Source organism: Notamacropus eugenii, chromosome 1 (assembly GCF_028372415.1).
Source record: "Notamacropus eugenii isolate mMacEug1 chromosome 1, mMacEug1.pri_v2, whole genome shotgun sequence".
Lineage (NCBI taxonomy): Eukaryota > Metazoa > Chordata > Mammalia > Diprotodontia > Macropodidae > Notamacropus > Notamacropus eugenii.
The window spans coordinates 7,046,335-7,066,619 of NC_092872.1; the positions used below are offsets into that span (position 1 = coordinate 7,046,335).

Consider the following 20,285-nt stretch of genomic DNA (forward strand, 5'->3'; position numbering starts at 1 on the left):
AGGCCCTAAACCCATTGAGGACAGGCCGCGTTATTGTGTCACGGAAAGCTGAAAGCCGGATGTTTGTGGCCCGCAGCCGGAAGGATCCGGAGTCAACAAGCCCAGGGGCACTGCCCGTGCTGCCAGGGCCCTTTCCAGGGGTGGTGCCAAGCTGCCTCCCTGACGTCATAACAATGGAGCCAGAAAGCTGCTGTTTCCGGACTGGTGAAAAGGTCTCCGTCCTGTTTTCCTGTTACCACCTGCCTACCTTTCCACCCAACCGCCCCGGGGTAGAAACGGAAGGCTGCTCCCTTCTCTTGTCATCCTGCCCAAAAGGGCGCTAAGAGGTGCCAGGCTCAGCCCCTCCCCCCGTCCTGTCTGCCCGCTTCGTGCCCCTCCTTCCTCCTCCATCGCTAAATCTGGCGCTTCTCCGGAGCTAGAGTGGAAGGCAGTGTAGAAGGAGACCTCGCTTCGGAGGGGGTGCCTGAGTGTGTCGTGTACCCACCAGGCTTTTACCGCCCATGTGAGTTCGATCCAGTTTCTCTTTTTTGAAGGAAATTTTATTTTCCATCCCCCACATGCCCCCTTTCCCATTCCTCCCCCGCCCGTTGGGAAGGCAACAAAAAATACGAAGTCAGTTACAAAGATGACGTCATTCGAAATCCACATTGGTCATGTGGGGGGGAGGGGAGGCAAGAAAAGCAGAGGTGCTTCAGTCTGCCTTCTGATCTGTTCCCTCTCTGGGGGTGGAGAGCCTTGCTTTGAACGCGCCCTCTGGCACCGTGTGGGGCACCGTGCTGATCGGCTTCCTGTCTGACAGGTAATTACTTTTACACCGCTGCTTTACTGTGTGAATTGTTCTCCTGGTTCTTCTAACCTGGCTTTGCATCCGGTTATATGGACCACCAGATTTTCTGAAACACCGTGCCTTTTGTCACTTCTCACAGCAAAGTAATATTCTGTCACAATGATATATATACCATAACTTGTTTAGCCATTTTCCAATTGATAATTTAATTTAATTTTCATTTCTAATTCTTTGCCCCATGATAAGAGATGCTATCAATATTCTTGTACAAATGGGTCCTTTTCATTTTTCTTTGTTCTATTTGGGGTGTGGACCCGGTAATGGTCTCTCCCTGGGTCAAAGGGACATAGTTCCAAATTGCTTTCCAGAATGGCCAGACCAGCTAGTTCACAATTCCACCAATAGTGCATTAATGTCCCTGTTTTCCCACTGCTCTTCAGACATTTGTCATTTTCCTTTTTTTTTGTCAGTTTTGTCAGTCTGATGGGTAAAAGGTAGTACAGTACCTCCTAGTTTGTGTTGATTTGCATATTAGTGATTTAGAACATTTTTTCCTATGGTTGTTGATAGCTAAGATTTCTTTGTCTAAGAACTGCCTGTTCAGTTTCCTTTCACCATTTGTCAGTTGGGGAACAGCTCTTATTCTTATGAATTTGAATCAGTTACCCATCTGACTTGGAAATGGGGCCTTTATCAGAGAAACTTGCTACAAAGATTTTTTTTCCTCAGTTTCCTGCTTCTCTACTAATTTTAGTTCCATATATAAAAACTTTTAAATTCTATGCCATCAAAATTTTCCTTTTTACCTCCTGGGAACCTCTTTGCTTCTTGTCTGGTCATGAACTCTTTCCCTATCCATAGATTTGACTGGTGAGTTCTTCCATGCTCTGATTTATTATGTTATCCTTTATATCTAAGTCATGGTGCTGAATTGTCTTCATGTGTTACCATATAGCCTTATGTCTTGAACTCAGTTCAATTCAATTATTTTCTGCTCTTGAATCTTTCCCTTCCTTGTCTTCTCTGCAACTCATGCTTTGTCAAACCTGCACTTTGAGATCTCTTCCAACTCCGAGTCTGTGATCCTATCTTGTCTTCTCCACAACCTGAGTGTTGCTGAATGTCACTAGAGACAGCCGCACTATTGTGAATGGATCCACTACACATGTGTGTTATCTGATCTCAGCAGAACTCTACTAGGTGTGGAAACTCCTTTATCCTTTCATAACTGACTTTCTACGTTAATTGCGAAAGAAAATGTGCCAGATATTTGTTTTCTTTCTCAAACACCCAACACCATCACCTCTTTATCCCTCTCAACTGAGAACCTGGCTTCCAAATTTCTCTTTGGAAACTGAGGCCATTTGTTATGCACTCCCTTTTTTTCCCTATTCCACATCTCTAAGTCCTTTTATATCATTCCCCCATATCATCTTCTTCTGCTTCTGAATCAGAGAAAGAGATAACCCTTTTTTGCCAAAACCAGCCCCTCTATTTGCACCAGCACTCTCTATTTCCTGTAACAAATTGCTCCTTTGATCATTCCCTCCCTCATCTTTAATCTCTACTTATCTACTGACTTCTTGTTATCTGTCCACCAAGATGCCTCAGTCTCTTCCATCCTTAAAAAAAAAAAATCTTGACTGCCACCCTCTTAAACCATCCTGTATCAGTTTTCTGTTTCAGCCAAATTTCTAGAAAAAAAAAATCTCTACCTCTATCTTTGCTCTTTGCCTCCTACATCTTACCTCCTTGCAATTTGGCGTCAGACTCTCACCGTTCAAATGAAATAGTTTTTTCGAAAGTGACCATGATGTATTAGCTGTGAAACCTGTTGACCTTTCCTTAGGCCTCTCTGCAGCTCTTACCATACATTGTCAAGCACCTCTCCTCCTGCATATTTTCTTTTTCTTTAGATTCTTTGAAGCTACTTTCTCTTGGTTCTTCTAGTTGTCCAAGCACACTCCTCTATGAGATCTTCATCTTCCAACCCCTTAGCCGGGTTGACCCTAACGTTTCTATCCTAAGCCTCTTCTCATTTTGTAGTCTGGCAGAACCAACAATAAACTTTGCTATATAATGTCTTTTTTTTGTTTGCTTCCCTAATGTCTGGTCTCTGTAGTTCTTTATACCTGTTAATAATGTATATAAAGATGTGTTTGCTATTGAGAATTTGCACAACTGCAAGTTCCAGTTTGTCTTCATAGGGAGATAAATTGATATTGCTTGATAAAAATAATATATTCGTGCATATTGATAAAATGAGGCCTTTTTCTCCTTTACACTAGAATTTGGGGGATGTTTTCCCCAGTACCCTATCTCATCAGCTTTCATATGTGGAATCCAAGGGGAATACTGTAAATCTTTAAAGCAGAGGCTCCTTTTCATCTTTGAAGAACAAGTCTCTGGGCTGTTGTGTTCCTAAGCCTTGGTCAAATTGAAAACAACAAATTTTTCAAGATTCTTTGCTTTCCAAGCACCAGTCCAATTTCACTGTTTTGATTTATATCCTAAACTGTTAGTAACATCTCTTCCTGTTTTCAGAATTGTGAAAGTGAAGTAGTTTTTTGAAGCTCCTTTTAGTTCTTAAGGGATAACAGATTTTGCATCCTAAGCAGAGATAATGGGATGAGCCCTTCTGATCTGAGCTGATCTAATAAAGGTTTCACTATCTCATTCAACCAATAACTACCTAATATCCCCAGGAACTAGAAAAATGAAACCCAGGATTGTAAATTTGCTGGAAAGGAATCTCAGAGACCATCCAATCCAAACTTCTCATTTGTAGATGAGGAAGCTGAGTCCCAAAGAGATTATGTGATTTGTCCAAAGTCCCACAGGTAATAAGCATCTGAGGTGTGATGTAATGATAAGGGAGTGGGAGGATCTTTGCTGTCCATCAGTAGGCCTATGTGACGTGCTTTGAGCTCAGGCCCAGCTGACTACTGTGATGTAGCCTGAGATTCCCAGAGCCTGAGTCACATGGCATGGTGAGAGGAGCTCCCCAAACAGAAGGTGAGAGTGAGGCAGAGTTGGAAGAGAGTGAGGCAGAGTTGAAGCAGAGCAGCTCGTGTGAGTGAGAGAGGGAGGAATATTGCCTAGAGGAGCTTTTTTGTAGGGAGGCCTAATGGAAGGAAGGCTTGGGGATGTACTATTCCCTAGAATGGTGAGGTATATAAAACTTCTTTGTTACTTTGGTGGAATTGGCTTTCTGGTCTCTGAATAAATATCTTGGTTTTGTCTCTGAGGAAGAGAGCTATTTATATTTTGTGAATTTACCCTGGAAATACACATGCATATTCATAGTAGCTGCTATGGGTATCGCATTGGTGTTTCAGGTGAGATGTCTATTATGTGTCAACCATGATCCTTTCTGTATAAGAAGGGAAAACTTGTGAGCCATCTGGTAAAGGTTATGAGATGCTACTGGGCAACCCCAACCCAACTAGCTGATCTGAGACAAACCCTTTCACCCTGGCAACCCTATCAGTCATGCCACTCTCCTAGAAACCCTTGAAGTTACCACCATGCTCCTTTTTTCTTACCCACATCCTCTTCCAACTGTATTCCTTCCCCAGTGGCTCATTTGAGACTGTAAATCTACTCAGATAACTGGTAAAGAATCAATTCAGGACACAAACCTGTAGTGCATCTCATTTATATTAACTTGTTCAAAGACCCATATTTTACATCTTAAATTAGTAAGTTTTATGCATTTGGCTTTTGTTTTTTCCCTTGGGCATGGCAGTCTATCACAAATTACTCATTTAGAGGGCAATTATCATTAGAAGTAAAGAGAAAAATCTGATAAAGTCTTCTCTTCACAATTTCTGTGAACCCCAAGAGGAACCCTGACTTATTTAGAAAAAGGAACAAGGCCCTAAAGCATGTCCTCTCTGTGATCTCAGCAGCTCATTAATTCACCATCTCTCTAAAAATGACTGCCCAAATCAAAGCTAATCCCAATCTCCTTTCCTGAACTCCAGTTGCATACAACCAACTGCACCCTGGGCATCTGCACCTGGATGTCCTACTGGCATCTCAAATTATTTCTCAGCATCTCTTACATACAGCCCTTTTTCTCTGCTCATACAATTGCTATCCTAGTTTACTCACTACTAATTAGGAGTGATGGGGATATTTTAGTATGGCTGTACTTGTGATGGCTGACTGGGGTTAAACTAATCACATTCAGAAGAGAACTTTTCTTCTCCCCTAAGCCCACCTCTTCTCCAGACATCCAGATTTCTGCTGCAAGAACTGTTATCCTTCCAGTTCCAAGTTAAAATCTTCAACTCATTATACTCCCTCATCACTGTCTATATTTAATCCATTGCAAATCTTGTTGATTCTGCCTTTTGAATGAGTGAAGAAGCGTTTATTAAACACTTATTATGAATAAAGCAATGAGGATACCAGTAGAAAGATGGAGATAGGCCCCACTCTCAGTTTCACTCTAGACTACCACTCAAGACTTAGGGAGGAAAACCACCAATTTTTGTGCTGCTGTAGATGAGACTTGTGTTGTCCAGAACATAGCACAAATATCAGCAACTTTGTTGTCAGTTGATATTTATAATGAAGGCAGGAATGTTAAAGAGGGTGTGACGGAACCAAGAACCTTCAGCAGTTAGTTACTAGAAGTAAGGAAATCCAAAGACTTGATTTCGTCTTAGACTTGACCATTCCAATGGCCTTTGGTGACTACTTGACTTTTAGGTATGATGACTATGGGTCCCAGACTGGAAGCAGGGCCCTCAGCTAAGCATTAGAATAGCTTTAACTCTCCCTGGCCAGATGCACAGAAGTGATACTCAATCAGGCAATATGCATTCTTCCTGAAGTTGAGTTTTCCTGACTTGTTTGACCAATATCTTTTGAGTGGTCTTGGATCAAGTCTTATAGTGTTCCAGGGTTTGATGCAATAAATAACAGATAAATAAAACATAATGGACACTTTTAAAAAAGTTGAATTGAAAGGAGGCCAGAGAGGTGGAAAAAATACCTTTGAAAACCCTAACACACAACACAAATTTACAGTATTTTTGTACAGTATGATATGTACAGTATTATTACTGTACTGGTTCTCAGAGTTGCTGGCTACAGGAGAAATAAAAACATTTCCCCTGTCTTCAAGAAGCCTCCCCATCTGAATTTATAGTTAATCCCTATCCTAAAGGCTGGTGCCACAGCTTCATCTGCATTCCTCTCCTCAAATCAAAAGTAATATTTTTCACCCAGAAACAGAAGACAGAAGAAAGAACATTTCTACCATATGCTCAAACAACCAGAAAACAGATGAGCTGATTATTTAAGCAAATAACAGTAGCCCAGCATCCATCCAAAAGCTTTGGCATCTCAGCTCAGCCAAAACATTCAGTTGTGCATTATAAGAATCTTATACTGAATTTTCCACTTGCCTGTAAAATGCTGCATTTGGACAGCCTAAATATACAGCAGATCTCCACTGAAGAGCACATTCTTTACCTGATTCTAGCTGTCTCATCCACAGGAAGAAATCGTGAATGAGTTTAGCACTGCATATTGCTGCTACAAGGATTTTAAAAGTACACAGTCTATATAACCAAAGAAAAACAGACCTCCATTTTAACAAAAATAGAAATGTTAATCATAGTCCTACCTGGAAATAAGCCAGATTTATTTTTAGTAAAAGCAAGAAAAGAGATAAGTACCAGGCTCTGTCTCTGGGAATCTTAACTACCTAATAGTGAAGACCTTCCTGTTTCACTTCTCTTGCTTGTGACCTAATCCCCTTTCCCCTCTGATATTTTATCAGGAAAAAATTCCTTGTAAAAGCTAAGAAAATCCTGCATTTTCAGGGAACTACAGAAGAGAAGTTAATCCACTAATGGAGAAGTAGTAAAATGTCTCTTCTGACAAATTGTGGAGTAGGAATTATGGGTAAGATTCAGATAGGTCAAAAGGACAGGAAGAACAGTCCATTTAACAAATGTTTTAAGTGCCTACTGTGTGCAGATCACAGAAAATTTAGAGCATGCTTAGGGAGGTATTAAATCACCTATTTTGTTCAAATCCAGACAAGAACCAACATAAAGTTAAGAATGAGCATAGTCCATGGAAAATATATGGGGAACATTCCTGCTATGGTTAATGTGGAATATGAGCTTTTTGAGGAACTGCTTCATTTTTTTGTCTCCATATATCTAGCATCTAGCACAATGCCTTACAGATGGTTGTACATTCATTTCAGTTGTGTCCGACTCTTTGTGACCCCATTTGGGGTTTTATTGGCAAAATTACTGGGGCAATTTGACATTTCCTTTTCCGGCTCATTTTACAGATGAGGAACATAGCAAGCATTTAATAAACAGTGAATGAATTCAAGATGGGAAGCAGGGGAAGATGAAATTGTAAGGAGTGTTTAACATGATATTGTCACACTTGCTAGCCAGGTTTTTCTTTTCCTTACCATTCCATTGTATTTTTTCAACTCTAACCCTAACCAAACCAAAGTAGGGAAGTATCTTTGGCATTTGTACAACCTCAGGATTTAAAATAAAAAGTTTTTCTATAAGGACATTGTCCACTACAGAAGAGCATTTAAAACCAAGAGAGACTAGATTGATGGAGAAGCATCATGGGTAAAATTAAAATGTGATTTCCTGGGGGGCCTGGATTTTTTAGGAAGGACATGTCTAAGAAATCCATAGTGAGTTTCAGCTTCCAGTTTGCCCAGCATCCATCAAGGAGCAACAGCTGCCTCTACAGGAGTTAAGTATGACTGCCACTCAGGACAAAATGGTATATTTTACCACTTTGTGACTGATTTGGGGAGGGGAGCAAATGATGACTCTCCTCTGCCAACGTCTCCAGGGAGCATTTGTTGTCTTGGCAAAAGGCGAAGTTTGTGAACTGAATTGGGAGTTCATTCCTAGGCTGCCAGCTGCTTGGAAAGTTTATTTATATTGTATCTTTTAAATTCTGATTTCATGCAGAAAATGTGTTTTAAACTATAAGGCATTTTTCATTTTGGGGAAGTTGAGAAGGAACTAAGTACCTTAATGGGAAATGGAGCATGAGCTGTATTCAGAGATTTTCCCAAAGGTCAGGCAAAACAATTTGTGATAAATTTATGAATTATCATATGAGAATACTATAAAGCCTAGACCAAATTGAATGAATCCTGAGTCAGGACACTAGGAAGAAGGGATCCAGAAGGGATTCTAGATAGTTATACTCATCCATCTCCCCCTGTCCCTCTGTATAAGAGATAAATGCTTCCAAATACAGGAAGATTTTCTGTTCTCTCTACAGCAATAACATTAATTCTTTACATACAGAGAGACTACCTAACCCTTGTTAATCAGCCCCTTTAACATCTTCTCTACCAGGTCTCTTTAACCATTTTTGTGTTGTGGACCCTTTTGACTATCTGGTGAAGCATAATGGACCTCTTCTCAGAATAAAGGTTTATTATCTATGGTCATAGTAGAAGGAAATGTCCAATTTTGGTTTAAAAATGTACACATTTTTCCATCCAAGTTCATGGACCCCCCTGAAATCTACCCATGAACCCTGAACATTTAAAACTTAAGAACTCCTGGTCTTCATATGATTGTTTTCTTCAATAAACTTAGAGCACTTAAAAGACTTTTATTTATTTTTTTTTAGAAATATAGGTTACTATTTTCTTCTATTTGAGAGATAAATAAAACAAAATAATAATATTTTCCACACCAGGCAGATCTAATATTATTTAACAAGCAGCCATGGAGATTGGAATGGAACTTCTTTCACCAACAATGAATTTTTTTTTTTTTGGAGGCTATCAGGGTTAAGTGACTTAGTACAGGGTCACACATCTAGTAAGTGTCTCCAGCTGGATTGGAACTGAGGTCCTGCTGCCTCCAGGGCCAGTGCTCTATTCACTGCATCACCCAGAATATTACCTTTTTAGGGTTCTCTTATGCTCTCAGCCTTCACTTGAACTTCTTAGCTTCGTACCTGAACAGAGTTTGGACATGGGGATACTTGCTTGTGTGCTCGCTGGGAGATACTGAGAAAGTGGGCTTCTATTTATTACTGAAGAAGAAAAAAATTTTAAGAGCCCAGGTACGTTTTTTTCTTTTCCCTCCTTGGTAAATCTTTGTTATTCTGATGCTTGGGAGGAATAAGCAGGGGTCAGTAAGGGAGGACGTGTAGAATGATAACGCCTGATATGATTAAATTTCTATCATCCTCCTAAGTATATTACCCTTGACTCCTCACTCTTACGCCTCCCCCATATCCAGTCTGTTGCCCAGTCCTGTCAATTCTGTCTTCACATCTCTTTTTATAAATGACCCCTTCTTTTCTCTGACACTGCCCACTACCTTGGTGCAGGCCTTTGTCACCTCATTGGTGACAGTCCCTTGCTCTATTGTTACACCTGCTGGTTGTTTTCCCTGCCTCGAGTCTTTCCCCATTTTAGTCCACCAAAATATTATCAAAATGGTCAGCCTGACCATGTCATCCCCCATTCAGTAAACTCCAGTGGCTTTTCTTTACCTCCAGAATGAAATGGCTTTTAAAGACCTTTATAACCTGACAGGCCCTTCCTACCTTTCCAGTATTCTTGCACTTTACTTCCCTCTCTGTATTCTATTATAATCCAGTGATAAAGCCTCCCTCCGTCTCCAGACTCCATGAATTTTCCCTGACTGCCCTCCCCTATCCCCATCCCCCACCCCATGCCTGGACTTTTCTTCCTTATTGTCTCTGCCTTCTAGATTTTCCAGGTTCCTGGCTTGTCCTCACTTCAGTCTTAGTTAATATCCCACCTTCTTTAATAAGCTTTTTTCTAGTTGCCTTTAGTGCTAATACCTTATTTCTGTAATTATCTCCAATTTATTCTGTATTTAGCTTGTTAGTATTTGTCTGCTTGTTGTTTCTCCCATTGGACTGTAGGCTCCTTGAGAGCAGGGGACAATTGTTGCCTTTCTTTAGGTGGTTCAGTGGATAGAAGGTCAGGCCTGGAGTCAGGAAGACCCGAATCAAATCTGGCCTCAGACACTTACTAGCTGTGTGACCCCGGACAAGGCATTTAACCCTGTTTGCTTCAGTTTTCTCATCTGTAAAATGACCTAGAGAAAGAAATGACAAACCACTCCAGTATCTTTGCCAAGAAAACCCCAAGTGGAGTCATGAAGAGTTGGATACACTGAAAGGGCTGAACAATGACAACATAGCCCCAGAACAGAGTGGGTGCTCGTGAATGCTTGTTAACTTGGCTCATCAAGGAGTTCTTGTGATCTCTGACTTCCTTGGAAGATAGACTGGCTAATAACAGAAACTCACTGTTATATTGTAGTTTTCATCTTTTAAAAACTACCCATCCCTTTCAACATTTCTTCTAGCTCCCTTGGAATTGTTTCTAAAATTAGCATCCCTGCCTATGTAAGAGCTTGGTTTAAAAAATGCAAATTTTTCCTACGTTCTTTAATATTTAAGTGAATGGAATTCAGACATTACTCTAAATTAGATATTACTCTTAATTTCATTTCCTCTATACTACCTAGATTTATATAGAAGATGTCCTTCCCAGGACAGCGTTCTTCAAGAAAATTATCTTGCCTAGAGGGGAAATGAAAACACGAAGGAAAACAGGGCAAAGAAAGCCATCTTTCATTCTGACAATCAGTATTGTGCAGTCACAACGCATTCGGTATCTAAGCAACAAGGAGCTGACCACAGAGCATTTGTCTTTTCAGGCTTAATAGTCTCAGGCAGAGGAAATAGCAGCTACTCCAGCTGCTTCACCTTACTTCCTTGGGAGATGACGCAAAGTGCTTTAGTTGGATCTTGGGTAAGAGCCTATCTACAACCAATTAGCTACATAATTGCCCTAGTCCTTAATTCTGTGACTGTTCTACTAATTGATTACCTGGAACCTGAGAGAGCCAAGAGAAGTAAATATAAATAGAACCCAAAGATTATACGTCCTGGGCACAAAGCTTCAACCAGACATTCTAATATCCCAGCAAATCCCCAGAAGTTACTCTGGGGTGAGCAGATTATAGGAGGCCTCAAATCAGCTTTTCAAAACTAAATTTAGGTAAGAAAACTTTTGTCAGAGAGAACTTGGACCTCAGGATAGTCTTGAGATCCTAGGACATGATGTGGATGAGAGTAATACATGGGGAGGAAAAACCAACTGATTCCTTCATATTTTAACTGATTATTCCTCCTAACTAGTTGCCAAGTTCAGTTTCCAATTTCAGAAACACAAGTGTTTTCGGCACCCTCTAAATATTAGCATCTTGAATCAAAGACCCTAATAATTACAGGTCTGAATATAGGATTTAGAGTTTGGAGGGAACTTCAGAAGTCATTTAGTCCCATCTACCTTTATCTAAAAATGAGGAAGCTGGAAGTCAGAGAAGGGAAGTAGTTTGCCCAGAATTTCACAGGTTATATGCCTTTGTCTAGTGTGTGCTTGTAACTAGTTATCAGCTTGTATCCTTTTGGCACACCCCAAGTTCCCAGAGATAAGTTATGTGTTCCAATGGGGCCACCACAAGAAGAGCAATCAAGAAAAGAAGGGACTTATTTAATTAATACTAATGGATAGGATGCATTAAGCCATGAGCTACTGGGTCTTCTGTTGATGGGGCAGGTACAACAAAATATAAACATGAAGCAGTGTAAATCTTTTTTAAAAAAGCTGTTAAGATTCTGTCCCCAAAGTAGTCTGTGGATGTCTGCTGACAATCCTGGAAAACTTTTCCTTGCCTGTTGCCTTATACTTTCCTTCCTGAGGTCTGAGGTCCTTCCAGGCAAAGGGCTACATGAGACAATTTAGGGTTGTAAGTTCTGTGTGGTTGGTTGCACCCAATGGTCCATTCAACTCAGGATTTTGACATAATATGTTTGATCTCTTTGACATTAATCTCATTAAAAAGCTAAGGTAACATCTATGATCCTGTCATAAATTTATCAGAATGTTTTTTGTTTGCATTTCTAGTGTTTGCCTATACTAATCTAATAAGTTTGCTCGTGTGTTATATGATGGACCTGTCCTAAATGTAAGGGTGGCAGCATGGTACAGGAGGAAGCCTCTCAAGCTGCAGGAGGCCCTCGGTCCATAGCTGTGGGTGGGACCTTGAGCTGGGTCTGAGAAAGGAAGGAATTGGACCAGAGGACCTTCAAGGCCCGTTTCAGCTCCAGGTCTGCGATCCTAAGGCTGTAGCAGTTGGCATTTGCAGAGCATTTTATGATTTACCAAGTACCTTACCCGTCTTATTTCATTTGAACCTCCTAAGCTCTGATAATGGCCAGCTGTGTCATCTTGGGCGAGTCATTTAACCTCTGTAGGCCTCAGTTTTTCATCTATAAAATGAGCGGATTGTACTAAACCATTTCTGAGATCCTTTTCAGCTCTGTATCTGTGATTCTATCAAAAAACACGAGGCCTATACTACAGGCAATATTGTTCCATTTTGCAGAAAAGAAAAACAGTCCTAGAGAAATTCACTTTCTGATGCTGAAGTCATGGCTTTTTCTACTCTACCACAGCTGTCTCCCTAACATCATTCATGATTCCATCCCCTACAACCATCCTTCCCCCCCCACACACACACACACATTCATGTAGCGTTTCCATCATTTACTGTATAAATAAGTAAGGCTAGGTTTCTCTTAGCCAGACTACTAATGAATCTGGATTTTGATTATATCCCCTCTTAGTCTGTGCCTTTCAAACTTGAGCTATTGGTTTTCGGGGTAGGGGCGGGGGAGGAAGGATGACTAAGGAGATATAAGAAACAATCCACCCAGGAGCTTGTGAGCATGCTGTAAAGTCAGGCTCCAATCTGTTGGATTCCCTCAGGACAAATACAGCTGCTTCAATAATAGTTCTAACACCAGGGAAGGCTGAACCATCTTCTACAGCCCCACTCCTGGTCCTCTATAATCTTCTCAATCAGAGATGGGTACCTGACCCCATTCCCCACTGTCTTTTGGTTACAGAAGTGGTTCCCCTTCCTCCCCTTGGTTCCCTTTGTTTTAGAAAGCTGCACATGTTTTAAGTTCTAATTACCCTAAAATAGTATCTCTGAATGTTTTCCCCTAAGAGCTGAGGTCAGAAACATTCCCTGAGAGGTTTGAACTCCAGAGACCTGAATTCCTTTCAGAGATTTACTTCCTCTCAGATGTGCTGCTGTGAGCTCCATTTGTTCAAAAGCGTTGCCTACCCCGGAGCCTCTGTGGGTTGAGAGTCTCCTAATGACTGGGGCCTTGGAAGCAGCCTTAAACTGATACCCTTAGGCCTAGGTACCCAGGGAACGAATCAAATTCATTACCTTTCTTACTACTTATTACAGTACAACAGTGGTTTCTATGGCCACTACAGAGGCCAATTCAAGTGTGAACTTGCTCAGGAATATCGCCTGGCAGCCAAGCCCCAGCCTCCAGCAGTGTTCCTCCAAAGAATTAAGGTAAGAATGGAGGGGGAGGCGCCACTGGCTGTAGGTCCTGGGAAGGCAGAAGTGAAGAACCAAAGCTAGATCATCTCTTTGGCCTATAAATACTCTTTCTGTTCTTGATGCCTCCCTCTCACAGCAGGACCAGAAGTTCAGAGAGGAGAATCATTTGCCCACAGGTGGACTTCTCCGCTCTCCGCCAGTATGAACTACCCCAGACCTTGAGGCAGCCTTTCTGTTCTAAGGCAGAGATTAAAAACAAGCAAACAAAAACAAACCCTGAAAATGTCCATGAGAAAATGGGAAGGAATTGTTCCGTAATTAGAAGAATAATGAAAAAGAAGGGGAAAAGAGGGTACTGAAGCCTTAAAACACACACACACCCAAGAGATCAGCAGGAGAGTTGGGAAACAAACATATGCTTTGTTTTTGTTAAAGCCAGCTGTCATAAAGATTGCATACACAGTACTCTTGTCATAAAGATTGCATACACAGTACTCTTTCTGTTATTTCTGTATGGAATGTTTGTTTTAATTTGTGCGTCAAGTACAGAATAACAAAAAGTTTTTTATTTTGTTTTAAAAAGAACATTGGATTTGATGTTAGGAGACCTGGGTTCCAATCTGGACTCTGCTGCTTCCTACCTGTGTTACCTTGAGCAAGTGATTTCCCCTCTCTGGGCCTTAGCTCTGTCATCTCTAACATGAGAAGGTTGTTGACCATATAATCTTAAAGGTCTCTTCCAGTTCTAGGTCTTGTGAACAGTTGTCTTGGTCTGGGGGAGAAGCTGAGCTGGGTTCCTGGGAGATCAGGGAACAGGAAAGGGGTACAGGATCTGGTATAATGAGCCCCAGGGCTCAAATCCCAGCTGTGCTGCCACCTGTGAAGCCACTTCTCCTTTCTGGGCCTCCGTCTTCTGGTAAAATGAAGAAGCTGGATGAAGGTCCTTACCAGCTCTAAGTCTAGTTTTTCAAAGGTCCTTAGGAAATTAGGAAGTTAGCCTTAAATTCTGCTTTCCAGAAGAAAACTGAATCATGGCACTGTTCAAATCAGATGGACCCCTGTGGATCCAGGGACATTCATTATTTTCTCATCTTCCTATATGGTGTGAAGGCTCAGTTTCTTCACTTAAATCAGTTGATGCTTATTGCTATCTACCTAACCAAATGCTCAACAAAAGTCTGCTGATGGTGGTACTCATTTTCTCAAGTAGAGATGCCCAGGGCAGATAGCTGAAGGATCATTGGAAGATGGGCTAACTCTGAGGAAGAAGGAAAGTGAATCTTGCTAGGGCCATGTCCTTAATCAGGCCTCCAGTTGGCACAGCCTGACTGAGCCTCCTCCCCTTTCCGGAAGGAGTCAGGTGGCATGGATGGACTAATTCTTCAGCCACTAGTCCACTGTATTCAGTCACTGAACTGAATAGCTCATTCCTGGTAGGCAAATGCTACTGTGTATTTACCAAAAAGCAGTTTTTGGTGTCATTTAGGTTACCTAAACAGTGGTAAGAGGAACGCTAACACTTGTTTGGCGGTCCAAGAGCTCTAGCTTTCTTGTATTGGATTTCATTCCTCACAAATCAGACCACTTCTCTGGCCTCCTCTGATTCTGCCAGATCAACTACAGATCACTGTCAGACTTTGCTTCAGATTTACCTAGATAACTAAGGTTCTACTGGGCAGATCTCTTCCAGTCCTTGATTTTTCTCTGATATGTAATGTATTGAGACAATAATAGTACTAATAACTTTAGCTGTTATATAAAATATATAATATAAACATTATATGTATTAAATATGTATTATTTGTTAATTAAATATTAATACTATATTAAATATTAAATAAATGTCATATAAAATATATAATGCATAAAACTTTAATGTTTGCAAAGTACTTTACATACAGAGGGTGTCTCTGTACTAAAGCTTAAAACTGTCCAAAGACTTTTGGGACAAGACCATATTATTCACTCCTTACAACAACCCTTCAAGGTAAAGGCTACAGCTATTATTCTTCTCATATTACAGACAGGAAAGCTGAGGCTCAGACAGGTGAAGTCGTATGTCCTGGGTCCCAGAGGTAGGTGGGTTTTTTGAAGTGAGATCTGAGTGCAAGTTTTAATATTGAATTCATTGTATACTCTTCTGCCTTCCCTAGTACATATTCTTCCCAACCTAGAACAGATGTCATAATCTCAGAAGATAGGGCTAGGAGATGCTTCCATCTTCCCAATTTTCTCAACGGGCCTTGCAAGACTGGACATCTCAGGTACCCATGCCCCATCACTCAGTTATCCTCCATACTCAGGATGAATAAGTTCTGTCTGAAAGCCAATAGCAAAAAGAGTTTCAAAGCTCTTGGAATTAGTAGCAAAGCTTTTAATAAGAGCTAATTTGTGACTATTTCCCAAAGAATCAATGGTGGAGCTGCAGCAGTCTGGGAAAAACAGGGATTCATTTCACTGGGTACTTTTCCCTAGATGTACCAGCTCAGAGCAGAAGTTTACACAGGGTGAGGGAGGTCATGTCCAAAAATGCAGGACATGGCTGCATCTCCTGACTTAAAACAGCCCTCAGGACTAGGGAAAAGCATCTTGTCTGCAATTGGAACATAAATCTGAAACCACTGAAAAATCCAAAGGGCTAATATGGTGTGTCCTCAGTCTCTGTAATAATAATAATAACTAATATATGTATGGGGAGTTCAGGCTGGCAAAGCAACTTACAGAGGTCATTCCATTGGATCCTCAAAACAATCCTGTCAGGTAGGTACAATAGGCATTTTATCCACATTTTACAGATGAAGAAACTGAGGCCCAGAGAGGGCAGGGTTGTGCCCACAATTACATAAGTAGTCAGTGCGAGAGGTCTTTCTTTACTCAACATTCAGCACTTTTCCAATTGTACCATGATGCCCCTGAAGAGTGCTTGGGTATCGGATTTCTAATGATAAATTTAATATTCTAATTGGATAAAGATTAACAAAAAGCAAACCCTTTTTGCTTTAATTCTTGCCGTTGTTGAAAACCTTTCTAAAGTGTCTAAATTCCCTTGTCTGATTTAGCAAGTAAACTCAGGTGAACACCACAGCAGCAGGCTTTCTTTGATGATCTGAACGATGCAGTTGCCAGAGGATCATCCTTAATGGCGTACAACCCTGTCATTGTAAATGAAGAAACACATGGGCATTGTGATGACTCCACCTTTAACACCAGCCATTGCCTTTTCTTTTTTGAAGTAAGACTGCATGAAGCTTTGTGATTTCATCAGTCAGTTCTCCTCCCACCCATTGTTGTAGATCATAAGACCTTAAAAACTTCATCGCTTGGGACTCTACCTTCTGGTAACTTCAGTGGTCTCATACTTGGATGGCAAATACACAGTTTATTCTTAGGCCCCTATCTGAAGTGTTTAGCATGGCATATGATCTAGCAGAGCTTTGTTCAGCTGATGGAGCCTTCAGGAATCTAGAGTCACCTTCCTGCTATAATGAGGCTTTGGAAGAGGGCTTTAATCATACCTGATGTATGTTTGCACCAAAGAAAGGTAGGAATGGAAGACTGTCTCTGCCTGGGCTGTGCAGGGTGGCTCAGCAAGCGTTTATTAAGTACTTCCTATAAAAAGTGCTAGAGTTGCTGGAAATACAAGGACAAAAATGAAAGTGTCTGTCCTCAAGAGCTCGCATTCTATTGGCAAGACAGACATAAATAAGTACGTACAAGATGAATGCAAGGTAAGTTTGGGAGGGAAGGAACTAGCAACCTGAGAGAAAAGAGGAGGTCTCTTGTAGATGGTGGCCCATGCACTGAGCTCTGAAGGAGACTTGGGAGTGCGTGCCACTGGGAATGGCAGCAATGCAAAGGCGTGGAGGCGAGAGCATCCTGTGAGAGAAGCCACAAGAAGGCCAATTTGGATAGACCATGATGTACCTGCTCATTTGTTGAGAACAGATTTAGAGCAAAGAAAGCTGGATGTCCCAAATTTCTAACCAGTTGTATTATGGGATATTTCTTACAGGCCTGATGAACTACCCTTCTTGGTCCAAGTGATATTTTTGCTTAATATCTGAGAGATCATGAGTGTTATGTCAAACAAGCAGTATGATGCAGTGAACAAAGCCCTGGGTTGGAAATTAGGAGACCTGGGTTCTAGCTGCCCTCTGCCACATCATTCTTCCTTTCTCTGAACTTTCATGGCAGTTGACAGAGTCCAAGGCTACACAATCATTGGTCACATTAAAGGAGGGAGGTGGCTTCTAAATATTATAAAGAAGGGCATCTTCTACATCTCATTAGAACTGCCTCTAAGTGTATGAGTTTCATCTGAAAATATTCCTGAAGATGCTGATCTTTATTCCAGGTGTATGGATTCTCATTAGCCTCAACATCAGAGGGTAGCATTTCCCAAATTTATCCCAACGCGAAGAAGCTACATGATTTTGGAGTCCATATCAGCCCTTTCTCCCCTTAGTTTTCTTATTTGCCTCTTTCTCTAAAAGTCGACTGCAGAGAAAACAATTGCATTTTTCTGAAAACTTTGGATTAGGTGTTCTTGTATTGTGGTACCATAAAGTAGGGGAGAGAATCTCATCCCAATTTTTATTTTTTTTTCAAGGAACCACCAAGAAAACACTTATTCTCCAAACATGACAATCGTGGTGTCTTTGATCCAGTGAGTGTTGGAGGAGGGTGGGAAGGGTAGCTCCTTAGTCCCTTAGTTTTATCCAGATATCCTGATATCACTTTGTCTATAGTAGGGTCACAGAGGGACCATTAGGTGGTGGGATCTTCCATTCTCTGTTCCTCTGCTCTAAATTAGCCTTTCAGCCAATTAGGAGACTGTCTTAGTAATGGAATTTTAGAGGCACTGAAAAGGCTCTGGTGTCCTGCCAAAATATTTCTCTGCCTGACACCTTAATAGGTTGACTTATTAAAAATGAAAGAGTTACACTTTAAGTGTTATCAATCATTTATGTCTCCGAATAAATCTAAGAGCAAAGTCTGAAAGTTGGAGAGGAGAGGAAAACAGAAAGGCATTAAGGGATGAGAGAGGAAGCTATAGATAGGAATATGGCAGATATATGATTTTGCTAGGGATGGGATGTGCTTGTGTGTCCCTTGGGGCCAAGCCAAGCTCTGCATCAGTTGAGCAGGCTAGGCTGAGCTGACAAGATCAGCAGGAATAGTAGGGGAGGGAAAGGTAAGGCCCCAGGGGAGTAGCCTTGGACCTGGGATCAATGAGTCGTGACCCTCTCTTCTGTTATATAGGGAATAGGGAAACGGAAAGCTTGGGAGAAGCTCAAGAAGAAATGCAATGTTTTCAACTGGCCTTCTGATGATGAAGCCCAGGGCCCCCTTGTTTCCAGTTACCAGAAAGACTACTACCAGAAGCAGTCAGGTGGTGGCATGCATGGACCAATTTTTCAGCCACTAGTCCACTATATTCAATCTGGAGCCCCACAGTCCCTACAGTTGAACCGAATACCTAGCACCACCTACCAGCACACCTTCTGCCATCAACTTGTAAGCCAGATGCCAGATGAGAAGTTTAAAAAGGAGGTTTCTGAGACCAGAGAAAAACTGGGGATTTCCCAGCTTTCTGAGTCCAAGGAAAAACTGGGGATTTCCCAGCTTTCTGAGTCCAAGGAAAAACTATGGATTTCCCCTTGCCCTGCCCCGAGTGCTTTCTCAGAAACTCTGCCAGAGCTCCCTGTTACAGTGAATCGTAAGAAAGTAGAGCCCTTCCTGCACTTCACTGTCTCCGACAGCTTACGTTGGCTCGACCCATTAAAGAAACTAGGTTAGTCCTCATCCTTTGCCAAAGCACCTAGCACACCAGACTGTTTTTCCTCGTTTTCCAGCAGGATCCTTCAAAGAAACTAGGGATTTTTAGCCTGGAGAAGAAAAGACTTACTGCTATCTTCACATATTTTGAAGCCTGCCATGTGGAAACAGGATTAGACAGACTTTTGTTCTATCTGGCCCCAGAGCACACAACTAGAACCAATGGGTGGCAGATTTCATCTTGGTGTCAGGAAACCCTTGGAACAATTAGAGCTCTCCCAAAGTAGATTGAGCTGCCTCAGGTGTAGTGGGCATCCCCTCACTAGGGATCACAAGTAGAGACTGAGGGGAATGTTACAGAAAGGAGTCCTGTCCAGCTATGGGTTGGCCCAAATGTCCTCTGAAGTCCCTTACAAATTTCACGTCCTCCAGTTCTTCGAGAAGCTTGCCAGCAATGGGGCCAGAGCCCAACTCGTCCAGCACAAGCTCCTTATACCCAAGTTTCCATGCCTAAACTGGCACCAAGTCATGCTGTAGGTGACGTTCAGTTTTTATAGATGCTCCTGTAAGGAATGTCAAGTCTACACTTGACCTATGGAAATAGGAGTTGGGTCCAAAGGGAAAGATTAAGCTACTGCTGGGGCAGTACCTTTTATGTGAACCATTCTTGTGATGGTGCTGCTGGTGGAAGGGCATGACTTACGCAGGAGGGGGTATGACCAGAAATCTGCCCCCAAAGTAAGAGCTTGGAATAAATAAAGGAATGTGGAGTGTTACAGACAGCAATATTCAGTGGGGAGGGAAGGGGTACTGCCAGAAGCAAGTTAACACAGGATACCCAGCAGCACCAGCTGTGGTATGTGGTAGTTCTGATTGCTCTGCCCCTGCCTCACACATGAAACGGCTATAGGAAAAGCAGGACTTTCAGGAACAACTGAGATCAAGGGGAAGACAGTAAAGATATTTCTTAGGGATGACCAGGCCCCCTTTATGGCTTAGACCTTCAACCTCTGCCCATTGTGAAGAGAAGATGGAGGACGAAAGCTTGACCTAGGGATCAAACATGAGGCTGTTGACATATGTAGTTCATGAGTAGTCAAGCTAACGTAGGAAGACCATTGTGTTTCCTAGGCAAGGGACTATGCTCTGTCTGGCACTCACAGTCTCCTTCCCAAATTTCCTCCTCTCTAAAATGGGGACCAGGGTCCAAAAATGAGAAACCTCAAGATTGTCCCAAAGGGTCACTCTAAGCTTGAATTTCAAAAAGCTTTTCCATC

General features: G+C 41.7%; 1 protein-coding gene across 6 annotated transcripts; it reads left to right on the forward strand.

Moving 5' to 3' along the window:
* The first annotated feature begins 40 nt into the window (after nt 1-40).
* Nucleotides 41-19,784, forward strand: CIMIP7 (ciliary microtubule inner protein 7). Of its 6 annotated transcripts, XM_072651326.1 has the most exons (6): nt 41-502; nt 8,727-8,881; nt 10,519-10,613; nt 13,129-13,242; nt 17,840-17,896; nt 18,493-19,784. In XM_072651326.1, exons 3-6 carry the CDS (start codon nt 10,584-10,586, stop codon nt 19,027-19,029), a joined length of 738 nt encoding a protein of 245 aa, XP_072507427.1. In that variant the 5' UTR covers nt 41-502; nt 8,727-8,881; nt 10,519-10,583; the 3' UTR covers nt 19,030-19,784. The 6 variants fall into 6 exon arrangements, with proteins under 6 accessions (XP_072507427.1, XP_072507410.1, XP_072507435.1 ...); XM_072651309.1 differs by lacking the exon at nt 8,727-8,881; XM_072651334.1 differs by lacking the exons at nt 8,727-8,881; nt 10,519-10,613 and adding an exon at nt 16,290-16,462.
* The last annotated feature ends 501 nt before the right edge of the window (nt 19,785-20,285 follow it).